The following is a 26,771-nucleotide window of genomic DNA, read 5'->3' as shown; positions in this document are numbered from 1 at the left end:
CCCTCCCTCCCTCCCTCCCTCCCTCCCTCCCTCCCTCCCTCCCTCCCTCCCTCCCTTCCACTCTCTCTAAAAAGCAATGGAAAAAATATCCTTGGGGAGGGGGAGGGAAAAAAAAGTCACACAAGAGTGAGGCCACTGGGTGGGCAACAGGAAGCTGAGGGTGGAGCTCAGGAAAGAAGACTAGCGTGGTCAGGGCTGGCACGCGGTGGTGTGAGCCCTGAAGGGGCTGGATGGAGGGGAGATGGGGTTGGCCAAGCAGACAGCCTTGGGGAGTCGTTAGGACTTGGGTTCTGGGGGAAGGAGCAAGAGGGGTCACAGGGATGCCAGGACCCTGGTGCAGCTGATGGTTGAGGGGGTGCCATCCCCCAGGGAAGAAGCAGTGGGCTCAGGGACCTGAGGGGGCACACCTGCAAGCTGCCACCTGGCCCAGCCCCGAGAGGGGCCTGTGGCTTGTAAGAAGCACAGATCTGGCCTGTCTAATGGAAAGAGGCCCCACCATTCCCTCTGGTGAAAGCTGGGCAGGATGGAGGTTCTGGGAGGGCCGAGGGCAGAGGATGACCCAGGCTGCCCTGGTGTCAGCAACGGCCTCTCAGAGCACACAGCCTGCCCACTCTTTGACTGGTCCTCAGTGCCTCATGTGGCTGGCTGCCCCTCATGGTGGCCCTTTGCTTGAGTCGTGGATGTAGGGACAGTGGGAGGCAAGTGTGGTTGCTGCCATATGACTCAGGACAGGAAATCACAGATCTTCTGGGGCGGGGAGTCTGGACGGATAGGCTGGGGCCGAGGGGATTTGGAGGTTGGCAATGCCTGAGGGGCCTCAAATGTGAACTCAAGTAAGGAGCCTTGTCCTTCCCTCCTTTCCTAGGTGACACAGAGAGCTCTTGGAGCTCGGTGACTTACCGTGGGGACTGGTAAGGTTTGGGGTGACTGACGGAGGTGGAGGGCCTGGTGTGGTCTGGCCTGTGCTTGAGCAGTGTGAGTGCTGCTGTCCTGGATCCCTGTCCCAGGAGGTGCCACTCTCCATGGTAGCCGAACACAGTGATGGCTTTCACCGTCCCTACTGGAAGTCTAACTGCTTGTCACCCCGAGGAGGAGGAGCTGGAGGAGGAAGAGCTAGACATCGGTGAGCGCCGTTGGGACCCCCACAGCCCATGGAGCGCCCTGGGCGGGCATGTCCCTGGCCCCTGGCTCTGAGATGAGCCTCCTCTCTGGCCTTTGTTTTCTGGTGGGAGGAAGGCACACCTTAAGTCTGCCTGGGCAGAGGGACAACTCCCCTCTGCGGTCTTCTCCTGATACTGTATGTGTGGGGCAGTGGGCAGACAGAAACTTCCAGAAGGGCTTCAATGAGAGAGAGACCGGTGGGGGGGGGGGAGGAGAGAATGAGCTGTCCCTCTGCAGCCTTACAAGACAGGTGAGGTTTGCTGCAGTGGCTCTCCCACACCCCACTTTCAGCACCATGAAGGTCACAGCCATCCCTGTACCCAAGAACTCAAGAACCAGAGCTGCCTGGGGTACCACCTGCACCACACATTGCCCATCCTGCCCTGGGGACGCAGGCCCCTCCTCGAGAATATTAACAACACAGGTGTTTTGTGGTATTTGGTCCCAGTGCTCAGTGCACAGTAGATCTTCTAAAAGTTTTGACCGAGTGATTGAGTAAATGAATGGCTCCAGCTGGTAACAAATGGGTCAGTGTCATCAGCGAGGTGGCCTGGCCTTGCACTCACTATGTGACGTGGCCCTGGCTGTGGATGTCAGCTGGGGGTTCCCAGAGCAGACACTCATCTCTGCTGTCGCTGGCTCGGGTGTAGGACATTCTAGGACATACAAGGCAGGCTCCTCTTTAAGACACCCACATACCCAAGGCAAGGGGCCGGACAGGGAGGGGCAGGGAGCGATAGGGTGGGGCCCACGCTGCTCCGGACACAATGGGATACTGGCTTCACAGTCTTTTTTTTTTTTTCTGATCAAAGGAGTATTGATTATTTTCACAAAGGTGTTGGAGAGTGTGGCACCCGTACTCACTGCTACCGTCATGAAGAGCCCGGGCTGGGCTCTGTGCCGCCCCGTTGCCGCCCTCAGCAGCATCTCGCTTGGTGCCCACCTTGTGCTGCATTCACAAAGCCCTTCCCTACCGGGGCTCACAGGCCGCAAAACCCACAGTTGGCTCGGGACGCTTCCAGTTGTTTGGAAATTCAGACATAACCACCTGGAATTTATTTGGGTGCAAGGAGTAGGTTAGGGACCCAGGTTGAGTTTTTGTCCCAAATGATTAGCAATTCCTTTGGCAGAGTTCTTGTGGGCTGAGGTTTCCCGTTGTCTTTCCCGGGCTACGTTCTGAGCTGTCCTGGGGCACTGCTCTGGCTGGTCACCATGCCTCTGGGCTCTCCAGCACCCCGTGAGGTGTCTGCCTTCTACATTTGCAGTTTCCTGGCTACTTTCACACCACTTTCCCTGCAAATGCCTTGTAAAAAAAAGCAGTTCAGGCTGGTGTGAATTAGGGGTCCAACTGCACTGGGAGCTGGGAGGTCTAGGGCTTCCCCTCGGTGCTCTCAGCACAGGCTGCAGGCCCTGCCTCTCTGCTTCTCTACTCTGCAGACCTCCCAGAAGGAGCGATCATGGGCGAGCCTCTGAGTGACAGCCCGCTTTGGGAGACAGTGCTTGTTGGCAAAATCAGGGCCATGTCAGTCATGGAGAAGAGCCTGGTGTTGGAGGCTGTCCATCAATGCCTCCAGGAGCAAAACCAGGTGGGACCTGGGGGACCCTCACCCCACTGCTCTCTGCTGCTCCAGGACTCACAGGGGGCTCCCACCAGCCTCTGAGTCCCTGAATCCCTGACCTTCAGCATGTGCATGGAGGAGCCAGTGGGGCACACAGACCCTGACATTTGATGCTAAGACGCCACTGTCGGTGTCCATCAGCCAGGAGTGGGCCTGGTGCCACACGGAACCAGACACACCTTGCTCCTCCCTTGAGGCCTCCAGAGCTCCTGAGGACCTGGTGTGTCCAGCCCACTGCTGTGCCCCAGGAAGCCTGGACCCAAGAGGGACCTCCTGTGATTGCTCTATAACCAGCACTGGGGACCCAGCCCCGCTCCTCCCCAATGCCCCCCCTCTTACTGTGTGTTGTTCCCTCCCACTGTCCAGTGTGAAGGCGGCTGAGCTCCTGGGTGGGTCAGGGGCTGTATCGGCCCCTCTCCTCCACATTCCTGCCTCAGATTCTCTGGGAGTCTGAGGCTGACAGACAGGACTGAGGGGGAGAAATCACAGCAGAGCACGTGTGCTTACACAGGGAAATAGGCTTCAAGCAAATGCACAGCTAGGCTCTGGGGGCCCTCTGCCGAGCCAGGCACAGGGAGAGCTGTCTAGTCAGTGGAGACAACCTGTGCAAAGGCCCTGAGGTCAACAGGACAGCAGCACAAAAGGGTGGGGATGCTTTCAGAGATGCTGGCAGGGCCAGTCGTCACCGGTTCACCAGACAGGTTAAGGGATTCAGCCTCTGTCTTACGGGTGGGCGGCTCCAGGGTCAAGCACAGGTGAGTGTGGCCAGAATTTCACCTAGAGTGAGCCCTGCAGGGCCCTGTCTGTCCTGTGCACTCTGGCTTAGACCCGCCAGCCGGGTGGAGCCCACAGGCTTGAGCACTATGCTCTCAGTCTGCCCGCAGTGCATCCTGGAGGAGGAGGTGTCAGATGCCGGCATCCGGGAGCTCCTGGCGTCCTTGAACCTGGACCTCCAGCAACCTTTGGAGAAAGTCAGTATCTGGGAGGGGCTGCCTGGGGCTGGAGAGCCTGGGGAGGCTGTGACTGCTCAGGTGCCACTCGTCCCCAAGTGACCGACATTACTTGAAGCTCCGTGTGCACGGAAAGTGCCAGAAAGGCATGAGGAGTGCCGTTGCCATGAAGAGGCTCTGCTCCTACCGTGGCTGCTTCAGGACACTCACCCCGATCAGATGGGCCAAGCTCAGTGGGAACAGTGGCCTCGGGGGCACCAGTTCCCTGTTCACCCACTTAGCACAGGTGTCCCGAGCACTGTCCACTAGCTGCTGGGCCCCAGGGATGTGGTAATGGCCAATGGCCAGGAGAGCAGTGCAGGCCCCACCCACGGGAGACCCATGAGAGGGTGACGTCAGCAAGGCAACTTGGGAAATGTGTCCCATCCGAGTTGTGTGGCCCAGTGTAGAAACTACACATTTTCATGAAGAGAAAATAAAGGGGAATTCTAGAATATTCTGAGTTGGCCTCCTGTACCCACGTGAAATGTGGTCATGGCTTGCCTCCTGGTGCCTGAAGGGAGTGGGCGGGAAGTCTGATGTGGCCAGAGGGCTCCATTCAGGCCAGGCTGCAGGCAGCACTTTGGGTGGCTTGAGTGTGCCTGGGGCCACAGGAGCAAGATGGGGCTCAGCCCCAGGGGCTGGGGGCTGGGGGCTGGGGAGGAAGACTGAGGCCCGGACAGCTGCTCCATCCCCCTCTAGACCTTCCTCTTCCACCTCTATGGGCTGATCCTCAGAGAGTGCTCCAGCGTGGACCTCGTGAAGAAGCACCTGGCCGGCCTCCTAGAGCTGTCCCACGAGTCCTCCAGCCAGCGGGCGGTAGGTCGGTGGACTTGGGTCCCCAGCCCCTAGGTCTAACACAGCCCCTCAGAAAGCAGCCATACTCTGTTTGTTGGCCCATGGACCTCCCACCCTTTGAGCTATAACTGCAACTCTCTCAGCACCCCTGCACTTTGTCCATAAACTGGGGCTGGTGCTGACCTACAGTGACCTGGGGACCTGCCTGTGCAGTGTCCCAGCTCCATCCTGCCTGGCAGCCCCTGGGTGACTGCTTTTCAGGGCATGGTGGGCTCCCCTGCCTGCTTCTGCAGGGTCCTCAGGTGGGGTGGGCAAGAGAGAGCTGGCCACCTGGGGCATTGCTGCTCCAGATGCTCAGGGGTCCTCTGGCCCGCAGGGCATTGCGCTAGCTATCGGCATCACGGCCGCTTTGCACATGGAGGTGGTGTGGACCATGCTGGAGCACTTGGGCCGCACCAGGTTCCTGAGGTCCTCCCACACAGCCCCAGACAGCCAGGTAGAACAGGTGAGCGGGGACAGGAGGGGCTGGAGACCTGGAGAGTGTGACTTGCCTGCTCTTAGCCTCAGTTTGCTCATTGGAAACAGGGTAGTCCTTGTCCAACCCCCCTCCTCGAGGGGCTGGAGTGTGGGACTCATACCTTCTCTGTTCTTGCCTTGGCCATGAAGACGTGGGCCTTGTCCCCAAGGCCCCAAGCCTATGGGCCAGAGCCTCCAGCTGGGCTAATGGTCCAGGCCATAGGGCCTGCCTTGTCCTTGAACCATGTATGTGGCCTGGGCCCCAGTTTCCCTACCTGTACACCTGGGATATGTTGAGTGGCTCCGTTTTGCCAGCCAGCCCATCCCAGGCCCCTTGCTGGGAAGAGCAGATAAGCTGCAGATGCTTAGAGGAGGGTGCTGCCTGGAGAAGCAGCGGTCAGCTAGAGGGCTGGGGGTTGGGAGGAGAGGGCTTTCTGGAGGAGGGGCTGGCATTGGGCCTAGGACCACAGCCTGGGACTAAGCGAAGGGCTGACACGCTCTGCTCCTCGCCACCCTCTTGCCCACAGCAGCCGGACCCCAACATGCACTGGAAATGGGTCAGCAGCACCTCCCTGCTCTGCTACGGGCAGATGGCCGTGCACGCTCGGGAGCAGATCCTGCCCTGGGTGGACAACATCGCCTCCAGGATGGTGTATTACTACTCGTGCAGCAGCTACGTGAGCCCTTCCCCGAGGAGTAGACGTGTCTATGCATGGGCACTGCCTGTGCTGGGGTGGGCTCTGGGCTGTGTGGCAGGATGTCATGGAAGATCCATCTGCTCCTGCTGACTGTGTCCATTTGTCCATCTGTGCATGGACAGGACAACACCTTGAAGACGAGCTTCCTTTCGGCAGCATTCATGCTCATGAAAGCTCTCAAGGGGGAGAGCAGAGCCCAGAGCTACAAGTTTACTCAGATACCAGAGCTGATCCATTGTCTACTGGTGAGCGACCCCAGGGGCCCTGCCCACCCAGCAGGTGTTTGCAGGGACCACCAGGGGCACAGGAGGCTGAGCGGGCTGGGCCAGGCTCCACACCATGTTGGCTCCCACTCTGCCCTCCCAGTGCACCCTTCAGAAGGAGCCCAACTGCCTAGCCAACCTCTTCCGGCAGAAGACCATACTGGTCATCGCGGGACTCAGGTAACCCCTCTCGGGGTCCAGGAATGAAGACAGGCTAGGTCCTTTGAGTATGGGGTGAGGGTCAGTGTGTAAGGAGATGAGAGGATGTGCGTAAGGGTCATAGGGGGTGCGGCTGGCATCAGGGACTAAAACAGCACTGGGCAAGCTGAACCAGGGGCCACATTCTACAGGGACAGACTTACTTTATTTCTTGTCCAAGAAAGGTTAACGTTGCCACAGGCTGAGCCCTGACCCTGGCCACAGGCTGAGTCCTGATCTCATTCACAGCACTGACACTGACCCCAGAACTATCCTTAAAGTTTTCTCACAAATAAATATCAATGAACCCAAGAGAAGTGAGTGAATGAACTGGGTTGGCCCCTCCCAGCCCAAATGAGCTCTGTATCCCCCACCAGCATCCCGCCCTCACCTCAAGCCAGAGTCTAAGGTCTTTTTGTAATCCAGACCAGTGTCCCCATTTTAAGTTGTGCAAGCCTCTTCCTGCCGGGACTCTGCTTCAGCCAGGCCTTTCATTCCTAGGACACGGGCTGTGCAAAGATGTCCAGAGTCTTTTCTGTTTCTCCCAGCAGCCTGCGGCCCAGTCTCAAGCTCATGGTCAAGTCCAGGATCCTGAATACCTGCTTGCAGAGCCTGTACCAGCTCCCACCTACAGAGACACTGAAGAGATGCTTATCTCCACTGGAGTCAAACCCAGACGTCATGGTGACTGCCCTGTCCCTGGGACCATCCTGTCTTTCTGGGTGGTGGGTTCTGGGTGCTGGGCTAGTTTGTCAAGCCCTTGCCACATATGTGAGTGAGGGGAGCAAAGGATATAGCTCACAGAGACGTTCTCCTCTAGTTTAGAGTGTTAGGTTTCCCATGAGGCCCATCTTCTGCATTAAACCAGCCTAGTGGAATGAGTCCTCCAACCTTTCAAAATTAGGTCAGCTACTCTAGGTCCTTTGTGTTTCCATATGAACTGTGGAGTCAGCTGGTCAACTTCCACTCAACAGCACCCTGGGATTTCGATTGGGACCACGCTGACTCTATAGGTTGACTTGGGGATAATTGACAATGTGCTATTGCTCTGGGCCCTGATCCGTGAACTCAGCATATGTGGCCAGGTACTTAGGCCTTCTTAGTCCCCTCAGCAGCGCTTCCCAGTTGTCTGGGTACATTCTTTACCCATCTCTTGTCAGACTCTTTCCTATGAATTTCGTATTTTTTATGATGTTGCCAACAATGTTAAACGTTTCAAGCCCCATCTGCTGCTGCTGGTGTGTGAGCACAACTGATTTTCCTACGTTGATCTCGCACCTTCCTGCACCTCACGAACCTCACTTAGCTTTGTGCAGAGGGACTCATTCACGGTCCCTCCCACAATCTGCAGCACCACACAATTAACATATTTACTTATTCAACAGTCACTTAGTGACTCCTAGTGCCAAACGCTGTGCTGGTCTGCCACCTACCACCATGGTGAGTATGGGGCAGCAGGTCTGTGTGTGGCTTTGGGCCAGAATTCTGAATATCTGGGGACATCTGCCAAAAAATGTTCCTGGGAAGAACCAAGGTGAAAAGGAAAGAATGGAACTAACTAACCCTCGATGGAGGTGTTTAAGGCAAACAAAGCACATGAGCAGCAGAAGGGACCTGTGGGACAGAGGTGGCGGGAGAGACACGTGTCTAAGCAGCCTGACCTCCGCCCCCAGCACTGGGCCTGGGGGGTGCTATCATTAGCCACCCAGGGCCCTACAGGGAGGAGTGGCCAAGCCCTTACCTGGGACAGTTTCCCAGGCACCTAGTAAGGGATGAATGAGGTGTTGGCCACAGGACTGGCAGGCCAACCCCAGGCCATGCAACACCAGGCAGCTGTCTGCCCCAGTAGGTGCTGTACCAGAAGTCTATGCAGGCACTTAATCTGCTCCTCCAGACCTTCATCTCTCAGAACAAGAGCATGGATGAGGTCTGCTTCATCTTGCAGGTGAGGTCGGGGGTCAATGTGGGATGCAGAATCAGGGCTCCGAGTGCCTACTCAAGTCCTGGCTTTGGATTGTCCAGGGTCTGCTCAGGGTGGGTCCCAGGTTGGCAGGCTTGCCCTATACGCTGACCCAAGTGCCCTGGGACTCTCTCTTCTCCAAAGGGCTCTACTGGATGTTTCAGAAGAGCCAAGGACCCTGCAAGGAGTAGGGTGGCCCACTGACCTTACCCTCCAGTGCCCTTTAGGGCAAAAAGAGTCTCAGGAATGGTCTCAAATACCCTGGCTTCCCTCTCTACCCAGGCCCACAGCTGTCACAGTCCCAAGGCCACTGAGGCAAACCCAGAGATCCACCAGGCACTGCTTGTCTGCAGAGCTCCCCAAGCCCAGGGCAGTCTCCACATTCTGGAGGCTGTCACATGGCCCCAGACCCAGCCTCACCCGAGGGAGCTGAGCTGATGGACGGGGCAGGGAAGAGTAAAACATCTGGTGGGTCAGGACCAGCTATAGCCAGCCCTCCCATCACTTATGTTCAAGCAGCCGTACCCAGGGCCGAATCTGAGCTCAGTGGTGAGAGCAGGCCCGTGGGGCTGACCAGTACCTCGGGCTCTCCTCCCTCCTTTCCAGCACACAGAACCCTGGCTGAAGTCAGACAAGAGCCATGAGCGCAAGAGGGTGGTGCAGTCCATCTTCCTGTTTCTGAAGTGTGTGGCGGACTACATGAGACTCACTGTGAGTCCGCCGACAGCCCGCCGCTGGTGGGAGGGTGGCCAGGCCATGGGCCCAGGAAAAGGGAGGGGCAGGGAGGCCCCCACGACACTCTGCTTCTACTTGGGGTACACCTCCCAGCTGCAGTCAGTATTTACCGAGCATCTAGATGGCGATGTACAGTGCTGGAGATAAGACACAGGCCCCACCTGGGGAGCCCCCGGTCCTGGGGGGAAGGTCACAGTTCAGACAGGGTAGTCTGGGGAGAGCTTCGCGTGGCCACGTGGCCTGTGAATAAGACTTTAAGGGAGGAAGGGAGGGGAGCCAGGTGGTTGGCGTTCAGCTGAGGCCCAGAGGTGAGCGCCACATGTGGAAGACCCAGAGCCACCAAAACCATCCTGAAAAAGGAACCAGTGAAGGACTGCTACTGCCAGACTTCAGGACTTAGGGGGAAGCTTTCGGAACCAAGACCATGTGGTATTGAAAGAAAGATGGACAAATAGATTGACAGAAAAGAAGAGGGGTCAGAAACTAGGTCCCTCTGTGGGCAGTCCATTGATTTTCAGCAAAAGCAGTGAAGCTACTGAACAGGGAAAGGGAAGCACTTTCCACCAAGTACTGAAATGTGCAGAGGCCCAAGGGGAGAACCTCACCGGTCTCACCACTAACAAAACCATTCAGGATGGACCACAGAACTAAACGTGGAAGTGAAGACCATGAAGTTTCTAGAAGAAAACAGAATTTCTCTACAAATTTGGGGTAGGCAAAGATTTCCTAGACAGAATGTAGAAGGCAATAAATATAAATAAAATATGGATAACAGATTTCATCAAGATTAGAAATGTCTGTACCATCCAGACACTATTCAGGGAATCAAGAGCTGAGACATAGACTTGGCCAGCGTGGCTCAGCAGTTGAGCACTGTATGACCCAGGAAGTCAGGGTTCGAGTCCCGGTCAGGGCACAGGCCCGGCTGCGGGCTCGATCCCCAGTGGGGGGCGTGCAGGAGGCAGCCGACCAATGACTCTCATCATTGATGTTTCTCTCTCTCTCTCCCCCTCTCCCTTCCTCTCTCTGAAATAAAAAGGAAAAAAGAGAGTCGAGATGCAGATGGGAGACGATAACAAAAGATGTGTGTTAAGGATAAATAAATTTCTACAATGCAATCAAAGGATAAACAACCCAGTTAATTTATTTTTTTAATCCGCACCCGAGGATATTTTCTCTATTGCTTTTCAGAGAGAGTGGAAGGGGGGGAGAGAGACTTCAGTGAGAGAGACACATCGATTGGTTGCCTCCCGCTTGCCCACGGACCACCGGCCAGGACCAAGCCTGCGACTGAGGTACGTGCCCTTGGTCAGAATCGAACCTGGGACCCTTCAGTCCACATGTGATGCTCTAACTACTGAGCCAAACTGGCCAGGGCAACAACTCAGTTTTGTTTTGTTTTTTAAATATACCTGTATTGATTTCAAAGAGAGGAAGGGAGAGGGAGCTGAAACATCAATGATGGGAGTCATTGATCAGCTGCCTCCTGCATGCCCCCACTGGGGACTGAGTCCTCAACCTGGGCATGTTCCCTGACCGGGAATTGAATCGTGATCTCCTGGATGCTCAGCCACTGAGCTACACCCAGCCAGGCTACAAGAACCCAGTTTTAAAATAGGTAAAAGCTAAACAAGCATTTTACAAAGCACATGAAAATGAATGTGCCCAACCTGATCTGTCCTAAGGTGATGCAGAGAAAGCCATGCTGGGGCATCACCACTTACCACTGGGAGGCTGAAATTAAAAGGACTGAGCAGACTAAAAGGGGATAGGAATGTGGGGCCACTAGGAATGTCACACATTGCTGGTGTGAGTTAGGAATGGTAAGGCCTCTTGGGACAACTTTCAGTAGTTCTTACCAAGCTAACCCCTGCCAATCCTGGCACCATGTGGTTCTATACCCAGCATTTACTCAAAAGAAAATTTTAAAAATCCATAAAAAATACTCTGAATGTGCCCTAACAAAAAACTTAAACCCAAGCTTCCAAAGGATCAATTAACTGCCTGTCAGAACAAAATTCAATAGAATACTCACAGTGTCCAGCATACAGTAAAAAATTATGTGATGTGGTGACGAAGCAGGAGTAGTCACCTGTGATTAGGAGAAAAGACAAAGATGATGGAATGAGACAAAACTTTAAGATAGCATTTATAAATATGTTCAAGAATTTAAAGGAAAATATGAATACAATAAAAGAATAGGCATGAAGTATCAAAAGATAAAAGGTAACTATAAAAAAACCAAATGGAAATTCTAGAAACTGCAAAACAATATCTGAAATGAAAAATTCACTGCATTAATTTCACTGAAGCTCAAACACTGCAGAAGAAAGAACTTGATGGGATGATAGAACCTCTTGAAACTGAAGCATATAGAGAAAAAAGAAAGGTTAGAAGAAAAACAAAGTCTCCATGTCTTATGGGGCACTATCAGGTGTAACCAGAATCCCAGAAGGCGAGGTGAGAGGATTAGGACAGAAAGAAATAGTTGAAGATATAATGACAGAAAATTTTCAGATTTGATGAAAAATATAAACCCATTTCTCCAAGAACTTCAATGAACCCAGAGAGATGAAGGGCTTTTCTAGGGCTGGAACAGGAGCCAGCGCCTTGCCCACCGGACCCTGAGCACAGGAATGGACTGAGAGAGTTGAAACACCGGGGGGAGAGTGGAAAGGGCGCCAAGAGGCCAGGCCTGGCTATGCTCGCTCCCACCCCCCGCAGGAGGAGGCCACACCCTCCGTGCTGGGCCATCAGCTGGGCCTGCTGATGCTGCTGTGGCAGGACGAGGATGAGGGCACCAGGAGCCGCTCCCGCCAGTGTGTCTGCCTCCTCCTGCAGCTTCTCACCCAGCGGAAGGGTGAGCTGTGAGCAGGCTGGGTGGGCGGCCGGCAGAGGCCCGTGCCCCACTCTTCCCTGGGAGCGGGCCAGGCTCCTGGCTTCTCAGGGCCTCACTGTGGTCTGTAGTGGGGGTGCCCCTTCCCAGGCTCCACAGGCCTCCTGACCAAGTGTCCCACACAGGGAGCATGATGGAGTTCATATATCTGAATAAAATGAAGAATTTTGAAGAGAGGGCCCACAGAGAATCAGATACGAAATTCTACCATTTGGTGCAGGTAGGGCCTATAAGAGCTTGGGGCTGGTTGCTCCCACAAAGCCCCGTAACTTCAAAAGCGTGGGATCTATCTGATCCACTCACCTCCCCTGCCCATTTTATGGCCAGGGCCAATGGAGGCCTCACATGACCTGGGCAAGGGAGCAAGTTAGGTATAGCTAAGACCCTGACACTCTTTCCAGGGAAAGTCTCTCTCCCCTTACAACCCTGTCCCTGCCTCACCCACCTCCAACTTGGAGGTGTGACTGGGTCCACTGGAAACTGCAGATTCCTTTCTCAGCACCCTCTCCCTTTCGGGCCTCTCCTTTGTAGTTCTTCACTAAGTGACAACTTGTCTTGGTTCGTCAGGACTGTCTTGATGGTAGCACTTCCCGTCAGTCCCAGGCACGCAGAGTAGCTGGCCTCCCATTCCTCTGCCCACCTTCCCCATGCATGCATGCTCTTCTCAGGCTCAGCCCTCCCTTCACGTTGCAGTAGGAGTTGAGGGTTTGGGTTTGAGTCTAAGCTCTGTGCCTAACTGACCGAGTGGCCTTGGATAGGTCAGTCAACCTATTTGTGCCTCAGTTTCCCCATTGGATAGGTCAGTCAACCTATTTGTGCCTCAGTTTCCTCAGGAGGTCCCTGAGACTGACATCCAGCCCCGTGCTCAGGACAGGGTGTGATAGGAACGGCGACCCCTCAGAGCAGATAGACGTCCCCTGGGAGTACTTCCCAGGGAGCCTGGTTTTACAAGCCTGTTGTCTTAGGTGGCACCCCCAGAAACAGAACCTGGGACAAGAGCTCCAGTACAGTTGACCAAGGACAAGGACGTGTTCTCAGGAGGAGGGAGTGAGGGAAGCAGGACAGGGCAGGAGGAGCTGAGTAGGGCATGGGCTGAGTCTGACCATGGGGTGTGCTGTGGCATGAACGGCACCCCTGGGAGTTGGTCCCACCGTGAGGTCGGGGCTGGGCTTTTGTAGCCCGAGTCAGTCACTGGCTGTGCACTGCAGGCTGGGGGCAGAAGATGCTGGACTTGGGCAAAGCTGCTTGCTCCCATCATCCCCAGAGCAATACTCCAGAGAAGGGGCAGCTGAGTCTGTAGTAGCTACACCTGTAGCCCCCAGGCAGTGGTCCGTGGCCTGCTGAGGCAAGCTAGGCAGGGCACCAACAGCCTGTTGGGGGTAGGGGTCCCTGCAAGGCTGTGACCTGGTATTTGTCCTACCGCTGGGTTAGAGCAGAGCCTCCAGTCCTGTCTCCAAGCCCACATGCAGGAGAGCCTGGATGGCTGCTGACCAGGGAGAGTCTCCTGCTGGCCGCTCAGCCCAGGCCTTTTGGCACAGGCCTTGGATGAGAACCTGACCGTGGCCCAGCACACGAAGCTCATCCTCACGCTCCTGCATGGGCTCTGTAACCATAACCACCTGTACTGTGAACTGGCCTCTCACCTCCTCCTGATGGTCTTCGAGGACCACAGCATCAAGCCAGAGCAGGTGGGTACTGGGCGCCAAGGCCTGGCAGGCATCCCCCTCCCCTCTGGCCAAGTGCCGTGGTGGGACCCTGCAGGTACTGGACCTGTTATGGAAGGCATGGGGTCTCGGGGAGCAGGATTGCCACACGTCCAGGGCTGCCCATGTGTATGTGGGAACGTACCCCGCCTCTTTCTGGAGACCCCCCTGAATCCGGGAAGCAGTAAGTCCTGCTCCTGACCATTGGCAGCAGATGCCCTACCTGCCAGCAGGGCCAAGCCTCAGAGATGCCTCAGGGGCTCTGTTCCACCCTCCTGTCCCGCTGGACCGCAGGGTCCCTGGGCCCTCCTCACTCTCAGTCTTGTTCAGAAGGAGAGAGAAATTGGCCCCACCTGGGATTTCACTTTCCTCAGCCTGGCTTGGCCAACCTAGTCCCAGGCCCACAGGACATTAATGTTCCCCAGGGGCTGCCAGGTCCTGTCAATATCCCTGGCCCGTTGAGGTTGATTCCCATTTCAGCAGCTGTGAGATACAAGCTGCTCCCACCCACCATGCCCATCGGGCCCTGCACATGCTGTGGAGATCGCACAGGGCCAGCTGTACAGAGGCCCACACGCAGCTGGAGGGGCTGCTCTGAGGCCCTTTCCTGCCGCCCCTCCCTGGGTAGGTGGCCGAGGTCCTGCAGGGCTTGTTCTGGGAGATGCCTGGCATCATCTTCAAGAATACCCTACAGACTGTGATGAAGGCCGTGACCGTGCTGGGGACCCAGCACACGCAGGAGACAGTCGACGTGATGCTGTCCCTGTGCCACCCCTCAGAGAGGTAGGTCACCTGCATGCAGGACTCAAAGGCAAACACCTGGCCACCATCCATGGTCCGCTCTCCAAGTCCATGGTCGCTGCCTGGACAGACTCTTGCTGGAAAGACGGACGTGCACACAGCTTCAGCCTGACAATACCCCCTTTCCTAGACTCCACAACCAGAGGTCCCCGAAGGTGTCCGGGGCCAAGGGGGCCATGGGGGCTGAGAGGGCTGAGGGGGAGACTCCAGCAGCATGGAAGTGTCCCTCAGACTCAGGGAGCCCCAGACACCAACCTGCAGAGGGGCCAGATGTTAGCTGGGTGACATGAGGATACTAGCCGGCCCCCAAACAGCCCCCACCAGCTACCCCGGGCCCCAAGCACATATGGTCCCAGCTGCCCCTCTGTGCTGGTGGGTTTCCAAGCTGCACGGTCTATGGACTGAGGACCAGCAACAGCATGGAGCAGGCTAGAAACGTGGTCTTGGCTGGCCAGCCCTGCTGAGTCAGAAGCGCATCCTAACCAGTCCCAAGTGGTGTGTGTATACTATTAAGGTTAGGAGGCGTGGGGACCTCGGTGCCTCTGGAAGCGTCTCAGGGGGCACCGGCTGTCTTGCACCACAGGGTGTTCTCAGGTTTGCAGACCCAGGAGCGCCTCTCAGGCTGCCTGAGGGGTGAGCTCTGCTGGGGTCCAAGTCCACTTTTGGAGTGAAGAGACAGCATGTAAAGGATGGATTTGCTCAAGTCGGGGTCGCATGGTGAGGGGGTGTGAGAGGGAGTGAGGCTCACGTCTGGGGAAGCTAGCCTGCACTCAGAGCTTTGATGAGGGGCCCAGCCCAGCTGGTCAGCTTCCTAGACCCCCAGATGGAGGACTCACCATGCCTGAGGGGCCTGGCCACTTCCCTTTAACATCCTGCTTACCTGGGGTAGTGTCCCGCTGGCCACTCTGCCCAGTGTGGCAGCCGGCTGGGGGAATGGACTCCCTGCCTCTCCAGGCAGGTGGCACCCCTGTGGAAGGCCCTGGCCACCAACAACCAGCTGGCCCGCAAGGTCGTTACCCTGCTCTACATAAAGCTGAAGCTGCGGCCGCCCCAGCTGCTGGTCAGGCTGTCGGAGCAGGCAGAGCTTGTTTCCATGCTGGTGAGAGGCCCCATCTGTGCCTGCACTGCTGCAACCGCCTCCTCACCCAAGGGCCCTGTGGGAGGCCAGGGTAACCCGGCTGAGGGTCTCATAAGTAGCCAAGGTCTCTTGATGCTGAGTCCCAGGGTGGGAGCAGAGCCACTGGGACTCTCCCAGCCCAGCCAGCTGTAGGTAGCGGGGTCTGGGGACAGGACAGCACTGTGGCTGCTGCTCCCAGCTCCTCTCCTCACTGGTGCCAGGCCCCATGAGGGGACCAAGGCTCGTGCCCTGCCAGGGCCCTGCTCTGTCTCCCCCTGCAGGCCCTGGGCACTATTTACGAACTCCTCTACATCCAAGAGTATAAGGCCATAGTGCACTGGGCCTTTGCGGGGATTCTCCTGGGCCTGCTCACACAGCTGCACTACCTGTTTGAGCTGGGTGTGGTTGAGGACATCATAGACTCCCAGGAGGACATCCTGGAGATGAAGCCCCTTGGCCCCTGCAGGTGAGATGTGTGAAGGGCCTCGGCGCCCAGCCCCCTCTCAGGACTCCAGCCCACCCTCACTCTCTGGTTCCTCCCACACATACACAGAATGCCTGGTGGGCACCAGGCCCTGGGCTAAGTGCTGGGAACCCAGAAAGGAATGAACTCTAGGGGCTTGCAGTCCAGAGTGGGGAGCAGGGGGCAGAGCCGTCTACAACTGTCAGGAGTGAAGATCCTGAGAGAGGGGGAGCTTAGAACGTGAAAGCTTGCCAGGCCCAGATGTGAGAGGGCAGGTTGAGGAAGCTGGTGCCACCCTATGCTCCAGGTGGAGAACTGAGCTCAAACACCCCCACTTGCCCCTAGCACATGCCTAGAGGCCCTGAAGGGTCTCTTCTGGACCACCAACCACTGGGAGGTGTTTGCCTACCTCAAGCTGCTGAGAGGCTGGGAGCTCTTTGAGCACCTGGAAACCTACACAGAGGGGGTGACCCTGTTGGCCAGGTAAGCACTAAGTCTGGGAGGGGCTTTGCCCCAGACTGCACCCCTGATGGGGTCCCCTCCTACACCCCACAATTGGGACTCTGCACTTCAGACTCAGTTGCCTGGGCCATCTCCCTGAGTGAGCAAGGTCTGTGGGGAGAGGAGGGTCCCCCTGGCCAAGGACAGAGCCCTCAGGGCTCCTGTGTTGGTCTCTTCCATCTGACAGGGCCATGGCCCACTATGACTGTGAGGTCAAGGCTGTTTTGGGACAGGCGGTCATCTCCCTGAAGAGCTCTGAGGAACGAGACAACATCGTGGCCATCCTCCTCATCACAGAGGTCAGCCCTCCCTCTGCTCCTCACAGTGCCCTCTGGCCCATAGGAAGAAGGCCAGAGAACTGGACTTCCATTCCTACCCTCCAACATAGAGGCAGCCTAGCCATGCCTTCCACGTCAGACCTACTGAAAGGTCCTCTTACATCTCACCCCACCACCTCATGCTGTGCTGTAGGCTGACTTGCCCTGGCAGCTGTAATTAACTTGTGGGCTGATTGTACCGACCCTACTCAGTTTCTCAACAGTCAAGAGCTCACCCAGTACATGTCTCGGAAAACCATGGACAACTTACTGAGCCTGGGCCTGAACAACCCCAACAAGCTGGTGCGGGCCGCGAGCCTGACAGGGCTCAGCAGTGTCCTGATGCAGCCTAAGAAGGTGAGAGGAGGAGATGCCCACTCCCTTCCCGGGAAGGTTTCTGAAAGGAGGCATTTGAAAAAAGCCTCCATGACAGGTGGGGTTGGAAGGGGTGGATGGGGAAGTCAGGCTGGGGGCAGGAGAGGGTTGAAGTGTTTGGGGGACCCTGCTGCACTGCACAGGGCTGGAGATCCTAGAATTTGAGTGGGCGGGAGCTCTGAGGTCACCGACTTTGGCCTCCTTTCCAGGTAGGAATCCCTTACCTGCGTCGTTCACGCTCCACCCAGTACAGGAAAGACTCAGAACTCTCTGGATGGGGCGTCCTTTCTTCCCTGCCCCCGGGCCTCCCACTGTATGTTCTGCCCCACGATGCTGCCCGAGGGCTGGGCCGACGCCTCCTGTTGAGCATGAAGGGGAGGCGGCGGGCGGGCGCGGGAGCCTCGGCCAGAGGAAGAGGTGCTGGCGGGCGTGGGGAGGCACTAGGAGGAAGGGCGAGCAGGCCAGGCGGGCGCGTCTCCCCGCAGGTGGCCCTGCTGCGGAGCCGGCTGGCCGCGCTCCTGGACAGCTTCCTGCAGCCCGAGCCCGAGCCCGAGCCCCTCCTGGGCCTGATGGAGGTCGCGGGCGACATCCTGCACCGCCTGGGCCCGCGAGGCGGCGCCTCCAGCCTCGGGATCGCCCAGCACCTGCGGCTGCTGTTCGAGGCCGTGAGACCCGCGCGCCTGCGCAGCAGCTCGCCCCAGCCAGCCAATCAGAGCAGCCAGATCTGCCCCCCCCCCCCCCCCGGGATTGTGGGCAAAGTCTCCGGGCAAAAGGCGTCGGTGGGAACCCGCGCGGGAAGGGAGGCTCCGCGAGGGCCCAGGCGGGAGCAAGCCATTCCCGAGCCGCGGGCGCCCCTCGCGGAGGCCGTGGGCCGGCGAGGGGGCAGCCGTGCCTTTAGAAAGACGTTTGGGAAGCTACGTGGACGGTGGGGGGATGGTGGCAAGTCAGAGGCTGGATAAATGATTTCAGGGGCTCTGAGCAAATCAGGTGAGGTCAGCGTGGAGAGGCTTAAACCACGCAGGCAGGCAGGCTTCGAGATGGACCTCAGGGATCGCTGGCTCACTGTGCGGAGGGGAGGGGACCTCATTTGGGGTGGCAGATGGGGGACTGATGCTGCCATTCCTGGAGGTGAGGAAGAGCGAGGTGCGTCCTGGTGGGGGGCAGATGGCGCTGCCCTTCACGAAAGGGTCCTGGAGACCCGCGGTGCTGCTGTCCCCAAGGCTGTCTATCCACAAGGCTGAGCAGGTGGGGCCCGGAGTAGTAGGACAGCCACACACAGTCTTCACCACAGCCCAAGGACAGACACTGCTGGTGGCCCCTTTTTACAAAAGGTGACACTGAGCCACACACTGAGGGAGCCTTGCCCAGGATCACAGAGCTAGCAAGTGACGGATCAGGCACCAGGGTCTGTGCTCTAACCCCCATGCTGGCTTGCCCCGAAGCGGCGGCGAGGCTGCTGTCAGCCTGAGGCCCCCAGAGAAACTGCAGAGGAGAGAAGCCAGGGAGAAGGGGCCCATCCTGGGGAAGGCCACAGCCATTGGAGGGGTTGGTGAGGGGAGCAGGGACAACCAGGAGAAAAGGCAGCCCGGCTGGTGTGACTGGCTGTGGTGTCAGGTGCTGGGGGGTGACCTGGGCAGCAGGGTCCATGGGATAGAGGGGTGAAATCTGTTGGCCCTGAGATGAACAGGGGTGGATGTGAGGGCGAGTACTGGCCACTGCAGGTCACTGGGCCAGAAAGGAAGGGGAGAGACGAGGTGGTGGCTGGCAGGGCGTGTGGCCAGTGCCGGTGGGGCTGTTTTGGGGCTGAGGGCTCCAGTTTGCGACTTGGCTGAGGGGAGGCCTGTCTGTCTTCTGCAGGAGCAGGAAGATGTGCGCGGAGGAGCCATCCTCCTGTACGGAGATGTCATCTACAGCGGTGGCAGGAAGTATCAGCAGGCGCTCAAGAACCATGCCTTCCAGTCCCTGGTGCCGTTGCTCTTCCACCTGACCGACTCCTGTCCCGAAGTGGTCATGGTGAGTGGACAGCATCCTCCAGACAGTCCTGGGGTGGCCTGGGGCATGGGCAGGCAGCTCTGAAGAACTCAGCCTCAGTAAGTGGAGACCAGGGTGAGGCTGTCATCCTGGAGAACCCGAGTTGCCTGACCTTGCAGGCAACCAACTGTGCAGGTGGAGAATGGGAGAGGACCTATCCAGGGTGGCAGTTTCCTTGGCTCCACCTGCCTCCAGCTTCTCCTCTACCCATCCAGGACTCCGTGAATCTCCCCACTACACATATAAAATCAGCCTCAGGAGCCTGGCATTCAGGGCTGGGGTGCACACCATGCTCTGCTGCAGGGTCCCCACCCCAGGGAGAGGCGCTGTTCAATTCCTGCAAAGATTTATGGGCGGCCCTGTTGCTACCAGCCACTTCCCAGGCCCCCAGGCCTCCTGGGCCATGTGTTTGTGAGGCGCCTGTTACCTGCTGGGATACCCCTTCCAGGTGCTCCTCTTGAGGGAAGCTTTACAGGGGGGCAGTGGCAATGGGGAGGGTGACCTACCTCTCTGGGCACCCACAGAAGACCAAGTTCACCTTCCTGCGCTGCGCCATCTTGCTCAAGTGGGAGTTTCGGAAGCAGCTGTTCAGCAAGTTGGCATGGGGCCATGGCCTGAGTGCCGAAAACGACATTTTTATGTGCATGGTATGAGGCTGAGCCCTCCCAGAAGGGCAGGGGTGCTGCAAAGGTGGAGATGGGCTGTGTGCAGTAAGGGTCCTCTGGTTATCAGCTCACCCCCACGCTGGGGAGGGAAGCCCAGATGGGGGTGGAGCAATGCAGGCCTCCTTGGTGATGTCAGCTTGGGCCCTGCTCCGTGCCTCTGGGAGGATGATCCCTCAGCAATGGGCTCAGGACTCCCAGGTGGACCACGTCGGAGATCACCCCCACTGTGCATCTTGGATGGGGAGTCCCACTTGGCGACTGGGCTTGTCTGGGGAGGCTGGGTGCCCACTGATGTCCCAATGCAGACATGGGGAAGGCCCTTAAGTTCCCGGAACCCCAAGTGGTCGAACCTCAACCCCACAGAGTCGTGGGCTCTCATCCCTGATGACGGGATGTGTGTGGAGGTGGAGTGAACAGTATGGGGAGAGTAAGACACACCACAGCTCTGTTTTCTGGCAGCCAATTGATTTCATCCCTGAGTGGAAAAGCAAGCTGACCCTCTACCCTTCCGTCAGAGCTCTTGGGGACTGCTGGGGACTTGGCCAGCACACCTGGTTCATACAGATCTCAGTGGGGGTTCTGAGGGCTTGGGGACCCCTGCTGAGGCTGGGAGGCTGCAGACGTTCCTTGAGAGGTAGGGAGGGTGTTCTCAAAGGTGGAGGGGGCACAGGTGCCCAGGGAGAGAGAGGCTAGCTTCTCAGGAACCCTGAGAGCTGATCTCATGGGACCCACCTTCCTGGGGGTCAGGAGCCAGCCAGCCAGGGCACCTTCTCAGACTCTCCCGGGGGTGCTTGGGTACTTGGCATCAGCCTAAAACTGTATATGGATTAAGAGCTCCATTTGCGCTCTGCATGTGGGTCCTTGGCCAGTTTTTTGTATTGAGTTATTTTTGCCCCATTTGTGACTTGTCCTTTTACTTTGCTAATGGGGTCTTTGGCTGTGAAGAAGCTTTGGATTTTAATGTAGCCAAATGTATTACTTTCCCCTGGTTTGTGCTTTCGGGTCTGATGAAGAAACGCCTTCCTAGGAGCAGTACCTGCAGAGGTGGGACAGGGGGTCAATTCTTTTGAGCACTCTGCCCATGGAAGTGGAATGCTGGTGACCCGTGCACTGGTGGCACTGCAGGGAATCCAGCTGCCACTGGAGTTGATGACAGTGCTTCATCTGGAACTGACTGTGCACACGCTGTGACTGTGCAGTGTGTTGTCAGGATCTACCAGGAGACAGACAGATAGTGACTTGAGCGGGGAGGGGTTACTGTGAAGAAGTCACTGCAGCGGGATCGGAGGGAGCAGGGATAGGCCAACAGGAAGTAGAGAGAACTCTGGAGGTCACAGGAACAACAGGAATGACACGTGTACATGCTACAACAACAAGTGAGATGGGACGTACTGTCCTGGATTTATAGTAGCCACCACCTGAGGGTTGAGCAGTGCCCAGAACCCCTCTCCCCGGGCGACAGCAGGCCTTGAGAGGGCAGGGCCCTGACTCGCTCAGCAGCAGAGTAGTCTGTGGGGAGCAGAAATTGCTGGAAATGAGCTCCTCCCTGAGATGCCAGGAAGAGTGGCTCACAGGGAGGTGTTGCAGGAGATCCCATTGAAAAACTATCCTGGGGGTCCAGGGGAAAGCTGCTGCCCACCTCCTGGGGCTGGCTACTTACCCTACAGGGTCTGGGTGCTTTTCAGAGAGAGTGGAAGAGAGGGAGGGAGGGGGAGGGACATCCACTGGTTGCCTCCCGCACTCAACGTGACTGGGAATTGAACCCTCAACCCTTTGGTGTGTGGGCTAGCGCTCTAACCACTGAGCAACACCAGCCAGGGCTCTAATTTGCTCTTAAAACACCTGCTGACCTTTTTCTATCGATGGCTATCATTTTCATCTGGTTCCTCTCTCTCATGTCTTTCACAAGCCTGCTTGTTGTCCCCCCTAGTGTCTTGTTCTCTTCTGACACATTCCCTTCATCCACAAATGTAAGTGAGAAAAAAAATCCTTTGTTCTCTCTAGCGGGTGGGCTGCTTATCTGAAATTCCTGAGGACCCAGCCTGGGTCCTATTGGTTAGGTTTTCTGATGCCTGGTCATGGTGGGCTTCCTGTCACTTACCTGGTCATTCTGGATTACAAGCTTTCTCTGTGTTTGTCTACACTAACTTCTTGGCTCTCAGGTAGCACAGGATTCGGGCAGTGTAAATTCAACTCCAGGTCCTCACATTGCTCTGGGCCATGGTCACCGTGCCTCAAGAGACATTTCTGTTCTCTTGTTCTGTGGCCTCTCTCTGCCTGCTCTTGGCGTCTTTCCAGTCCAGGTTCTTGAGGTCCCTCCTTCCACCTCTGCCTTCCTGGGCCTGAGGGGTTGACCTTCTTCCTGACAGTGGTCCTTTGGGCGGCCAAAGTGGACACTTACCTCAACTTGGGGAGCTGGCCAGCACATCAGCTCACATGCTTGGGTCTGGTCTCATCCTATGCATGTCTGCCTTCGGTGATCTCCCCTTGGCTAGTTCAGGTAAAGACTTTAAAAACGGTGTTGTAAATCGATACTTTCATCTCAGAATATTTCTGTGCATGGAGAGGTACCTCTTCTACCACTTTATTTAATATCCAGTTTATTAATCTTGTTAGTTTATTAAACAGTCCACCTAGTAAAACATTAAATAGTCAACATTACTAACATCACATTTGCCCATTACTAAGGCAATTCATGGATTTAACAAAGTAAATTTCCCTGGGCATTTATTTACATATCACTTCCAAGCTTATTGAAACACCTCTGAACGCTTAATTAAAACCCTAAATTTAGCTGCGGGAGCCTCCCGGGCTGTGAATAAGATGGGCCTTGGTGCCGCCAGGCGGAGAAGGATGCCTGAGCGTTTCTGTTCCTGTTTCCTTCCCTCTCCTCTGGTTCTTCCTTCCCCACTGCAATTGCAAGTGGCAGACGAGCCAGTTCAAACAGGTGTGGACAGTGAAATAAACTGATTAGAGGACACAGTCATAGGAAAGCTTACCCCAGCAGTTCAAGTGAGGCAGCCGGCCCGCCCCTCCATACCCCTGTTCCCCTCCGTAGTGCAGCTTTATCCAGGCCTCGAGGCTGTCCCTCTCCTGGATTGGCTCTCCCCTCTTAGAAATGGTAGTCACAGGTTCCCCGTTGCTGCGGATACGCACCCAGGACAGTGAGCAAGGCGGGCAGTGGTGGTCCAGTCCTGCATGCTGAGAGCCCAGGGACCTTCCCTGCATCCTGGTGGCTCTGGACCTGTAGCTGAAACTGTGGGTGGAATGGGAACCAGCTGTGTGGGGGAGGGGCAGAGGCAGCTTCCTGGAGGACATTTGGGACAGTGTATGTGTGTGTGTGTATATGGGGGTGAGGGTGACATATGAAAGGTCCTGGATCCCTTCGCCCAGGCCCCCACCCAGGATGGGGCAGAAGAAAGGACCAGTTCTGCAGAGTTCTCCCTACCTCACCCCTGCCAGAACCCCAGCTCCCAGGCCTTGGACCTAGACCCCTGTCATGGCTTTCCTCCTTTCAGGCCTTGGGACTGCTGGGCTGCAGTGGGGGCCTCAGGCAGAGCTGGGTCACAGAGGCCAGGAACTATGGGGGCTCCAGGCTGGCCACTGACTGCGTCTCCCCCTCCCCAGGTGGAGAGCAACTTTAGCAGGTGCCACCAGTTTCTCCTGCAGGCCTCCATCTACCTGAGGAGCCCCCACAAGAACCTGAAGCGAACGGCCATGAAGTTCATTGGTAGGTGCCTCCTCAGCAGACTTGCTCCCACCCAAGGTGCCCATCAGGCCCCACCCACTCCCCAGTGGGCTGGCCTTCAGGGTGGCCCATGGGTTCCATCAGCCAGGCTCCGGTCTCCTGTCACCTCCCACCGCCTCCTGTGCAGGGGGCATTCTGCAGGACTACTTCACCAACCTCTGCTTCTACCTGAAGAAGGGCGACTTGAAACTCTTCAGGAAACGTGAGCGCAAGTCTGGCCTGTCTGGCCTGGGTTCTTCTTGCACCTACATGGGCTGCCCTGCCCCGGCCCCCCCCTTGTCCCCACCCCCTGCCCAAGCCCTGGCTGGAGTGGCGGTGCATTCAGACCCTTGATATCCGTTACAGATTTTGAGATCCTCAAGCAAGAGCAGGACTCTGTCAGCCGAAAATTCTACCAGAACTTCTTGAATGATGTCATTGAACTGTCCCAGTATGTGAGCCAGTGAGTCTGGCTCCCACCTGTGCTAGATGTTGTGTTATATTGTATAATTCTCTCTCTATTAAACACGAAAGAGTTCCCCTAGCTCTCTGGGGTCTCCCTGCCCTGAGCCCTCCTGCTGTCCCCTCCATGGGAAGCCTGGGAGGCCTTCCCTCCTGACACAGACTCTAACCAGTCGCGGACCTGAAGGGTATCTCCTAAAGCCAGCATGAGCCAAAAACTCACCCGCTGGCTGCAGCCCAGAGCCTTGTAGGACCTTGATGCCCTTCCCCCTCTCCCTGGCCTTACCAGATCTTGCAATCCCTCCTCCCCAGCATCTAGAACCTCCCATGTGCCTGCCCTAGTCCCGGGCCCCCAGCCTCCCCTCCTGTGCCCTCCCTTCTCTACCCCCTAGCCCAGAGCCCGAGCAGAGCTTTCTATCCCAGCCCACCCTGTCCCATCCTCAGATCATATTCAAATCTGGAACATGGCCCTGAGTCCCTCGGGGATCTGTCCTTGCCTTCCTCTGCCCCCCGCCCTGATGTCTCCTCTCCTCTAGGATGCCCAGCTGTGCAGTGCCCGGGGCCTTTCCTGCCGAGGGCCCTCAGCCCCCTTGCTCCCTGTGGCTGTAAAGGGGATGGCATTTGTGGCCACGAGGAATGTTGGGGCATGTGGTAATCACTGTACACATGAACCAAGTGGAGGCTGATGGTGAGGCCCTGGCGCCGTTCTCGCCCTCACAAGGACCACTGGCCTCTCAGACTAAGAAGTGAGGTGCACCCACACAGCTATCCAGGGCATGTGTGATGGGCCATGTCAGAGGCCCAGAAGTCACCTGACTTTTGCCTCCAGCCAGGAGAAGGATATGCTGGAGCCCAGCCTGATGGGCATCACTGGGTGTGGGTCAGGATGGGCAGAGCTACAAGCCTGGCTGGGCAGAAGGTGCCATTTGAATGAAGGCAAGAGGCCTGATGCCTAGGGGTCCAAGAGGACAGATGAGGGGAGGGCTAGCTGGAAGGGTGGGGGTGCGGGGGGTCAGGCTGGGAGGCTGAGAATGCCTGCCTGGGGCTGGGCCTGTGTCTGCCCAGGACACAGAGCCAGTGGGGGTGCTGGGCAGGAGAGGAGCCCATGCTATCCTCCGGGGCCTCTCCCTGCAGGTGGTTGGGATGGGTGGGGGCAATCTGAGCTGTGGTGGGGCATCTACCACATAGGTGCAGCCGGCCAGGGGGAGAGGCAGGAGGGCTGCACTTGGGAGTCCCAGCAGAGGACACTCAGACTAAGCAGCTGGAGGGAGAGAGGGAAATGGGGGCTGCCTGGGAGGTTACAGGAGCCAAGAACAGAGTGGTAGTCAGAAAGAAGGGGTGGACAGCTGTGTGGGGCACTCTCCAGGTTGGGGTAATGAAGGTGGAAAGGATCAAATGTCTTTGCTAGAACACTTTGGGGGTTGGCAGGTGGGAACAGAGCCATCATGGAAGTTTGCCACCTCTGCAGGGGCAGACTGGATGCTCCCAGGTGCCTCCCACTAAAACACAACCAGATCTCCTGATGGTCGAGGAAGGAAAAGAAGCTGAAACTGTGAATATACATTTGTTTCATAATCACTAACTGCAAACCAGTAGTTCTTTAATTTATGGGCCTTCTTGATAAGACATATTGTGCAGTGCCTTGTCGTTATATCGACTGAGCTAGAAACACAGAATGTAGTTTCACGTTTTTAAATGCACTGCTGTGCTGGAATTTGAAAAAATTATTGACACTTCAAATAATAAAGTAAGCTTTGTTTATTAATAATTTAAAAGAAAATACAACTAGACCTGGGGAAAATTGCAATAAATGTGCTTTTTAAAAATAATTAAAAAAAAATTCCTCACCTGAGGATATTTTTTCCATTGCTTTTCAGAGAGAGAGAAAGGGGGGAGAGAGGGACTGCACATTGATGTGAGAGAAACACATCGATTGGTTGCCTCCTGCACTCACCCCCACTGGGGCTGGGGATCGAGCCTGCAACCGAGGCATGTGACCCTAGCTGAAATGAGGACCTTTCAGTCTGTGGGCTGACATGTTAACCACTGAGCCAAACCAGCCAGGGTGTAAATGTGCTTTTTAATGCATTGCTGGCATGAGAAACAGTAGGCAATCTCCATAGTCTTAAAAACAAAAACAAAAAAATTAACCCAGAGTGGTGAGCAGAAAACAACAGAGAAGCCCAGGGCCACCCAGGGTTGATGATGGAGCTGGGGCTGGTGTAGGGGTTAGGTTTGGGGTAGGGGCTGGGGTTGGGGTTGAGGCTGAGGTTGGGGTTGGGGTTGGGCATGGGGTAGGGGTTAGGTTTGGGGTAGGGGTTGAGGTTGAGGCTGGGGCTGGGTTTGGGGCTGGGCATCAGGCCTTGCTCTCCCAATCCAGGGAGGAGGGAGTGTGGAAAAACCACTCCACTTCCAATGCCCAGTCTCTGCAGTGGACTCTGTTGACAGCATTCCCTTGACCTTTCCTCTCCTTTGTCCTCTGGCCTTGTGTGTGGTACCTACCTATTAGACCACATGCTCCGAACAGCAATTCTTTGCTGTTCCTGAATAAACCCATTTTGTTGGAGAAATATCTGGCTGTCTATTGGTTTAAGGTTCAACAGGGAAAAGGGGATTAAAAATAAATATTTAAAAAATGTAATCACTTAAAAAGATCAGGAAAGGATTTTTAAAAACTACAGTAGAAGGAAAAAGCAAGGAGAAACAAGATGGCGGCGTAGGTACCAGCTGCTCCCGCCGCCTCCCGCAACCACATCAAAATCACAACTAAAATACA

At 56.4% G+C, this 26,771-nt stretch overlaps 1 protein-coding gene across 1 annotated transcript; it reads left to right on the top strand.

The window, feature by feature from the left end:
- Nucleotides 1-1,041: 1,041 nt before the first annotated feature.
- On the top strand, nucleotides 1,042-24,000 carry LOC308547132 (maestro heat-like repeat family member 5; the record flags this gene model as incomplete). Its single annotated transcript, XM_081116915.1, has 26 exons — nucleotides 1,042-1,123; nucleotides 2,599-2,747; nucleotides 3,665-3,751; nucleotides 4,472-4,588; nucleotides 4,944-5,072; nucleotides 5,611-5,760; nucleotides 5,904-6,026; nucleotides 6,148-6,224; nucleotides 6,791-6,926; nucleotides 8,092-8,187; nucleotides 8,809-8,913; nucleotides 11,662-11,804; nucleotides 11,924-12,053; nucleotides 13,372-13,521; nucleotides 14,165-14,319; nucleotides 15,292-15,436; nucleotides 15,736-15,920; nucleotides 16,263-16,400; nucleotides 16,606-16,717; nucleotides 16,949-17,092; nucleotides 17,596-17,889; nucleotides 18,968-19,123; nucleotides 19,666-19,788; nucleotides 23,434-23,536; nucleotides 23,682-23,756; nucleotides 23,900-24,000. The coding sequence occupies 26 exons, from the start codon at nucleotides 1,042-1,044 to the stop codon at nucleotides 23,998-24,000; spliced, it is 3,405 nt and encodes a 1,134-aa protein (XP_080973041.1).
- Between the last annotated feature and the right edge of the window lie 2,771 nt (nucleotides 24,001-26,771).

Source organism: Miniopterus schreibersii (assembly GCF_964146895.1).
Source record: "Miniopterus schreibersii genome assembly, chromosome: 17".
Classification (NCBI taxonomy): Eukaryota; Metazoa; Chordata; class Mammalia; order Chiroptera; family Miniopteridae; genus Miniopterus; species Miniopterus schreibersii.
This window is presented reverse-complemented; position numbering and strand designations above follow the sequence as displayed.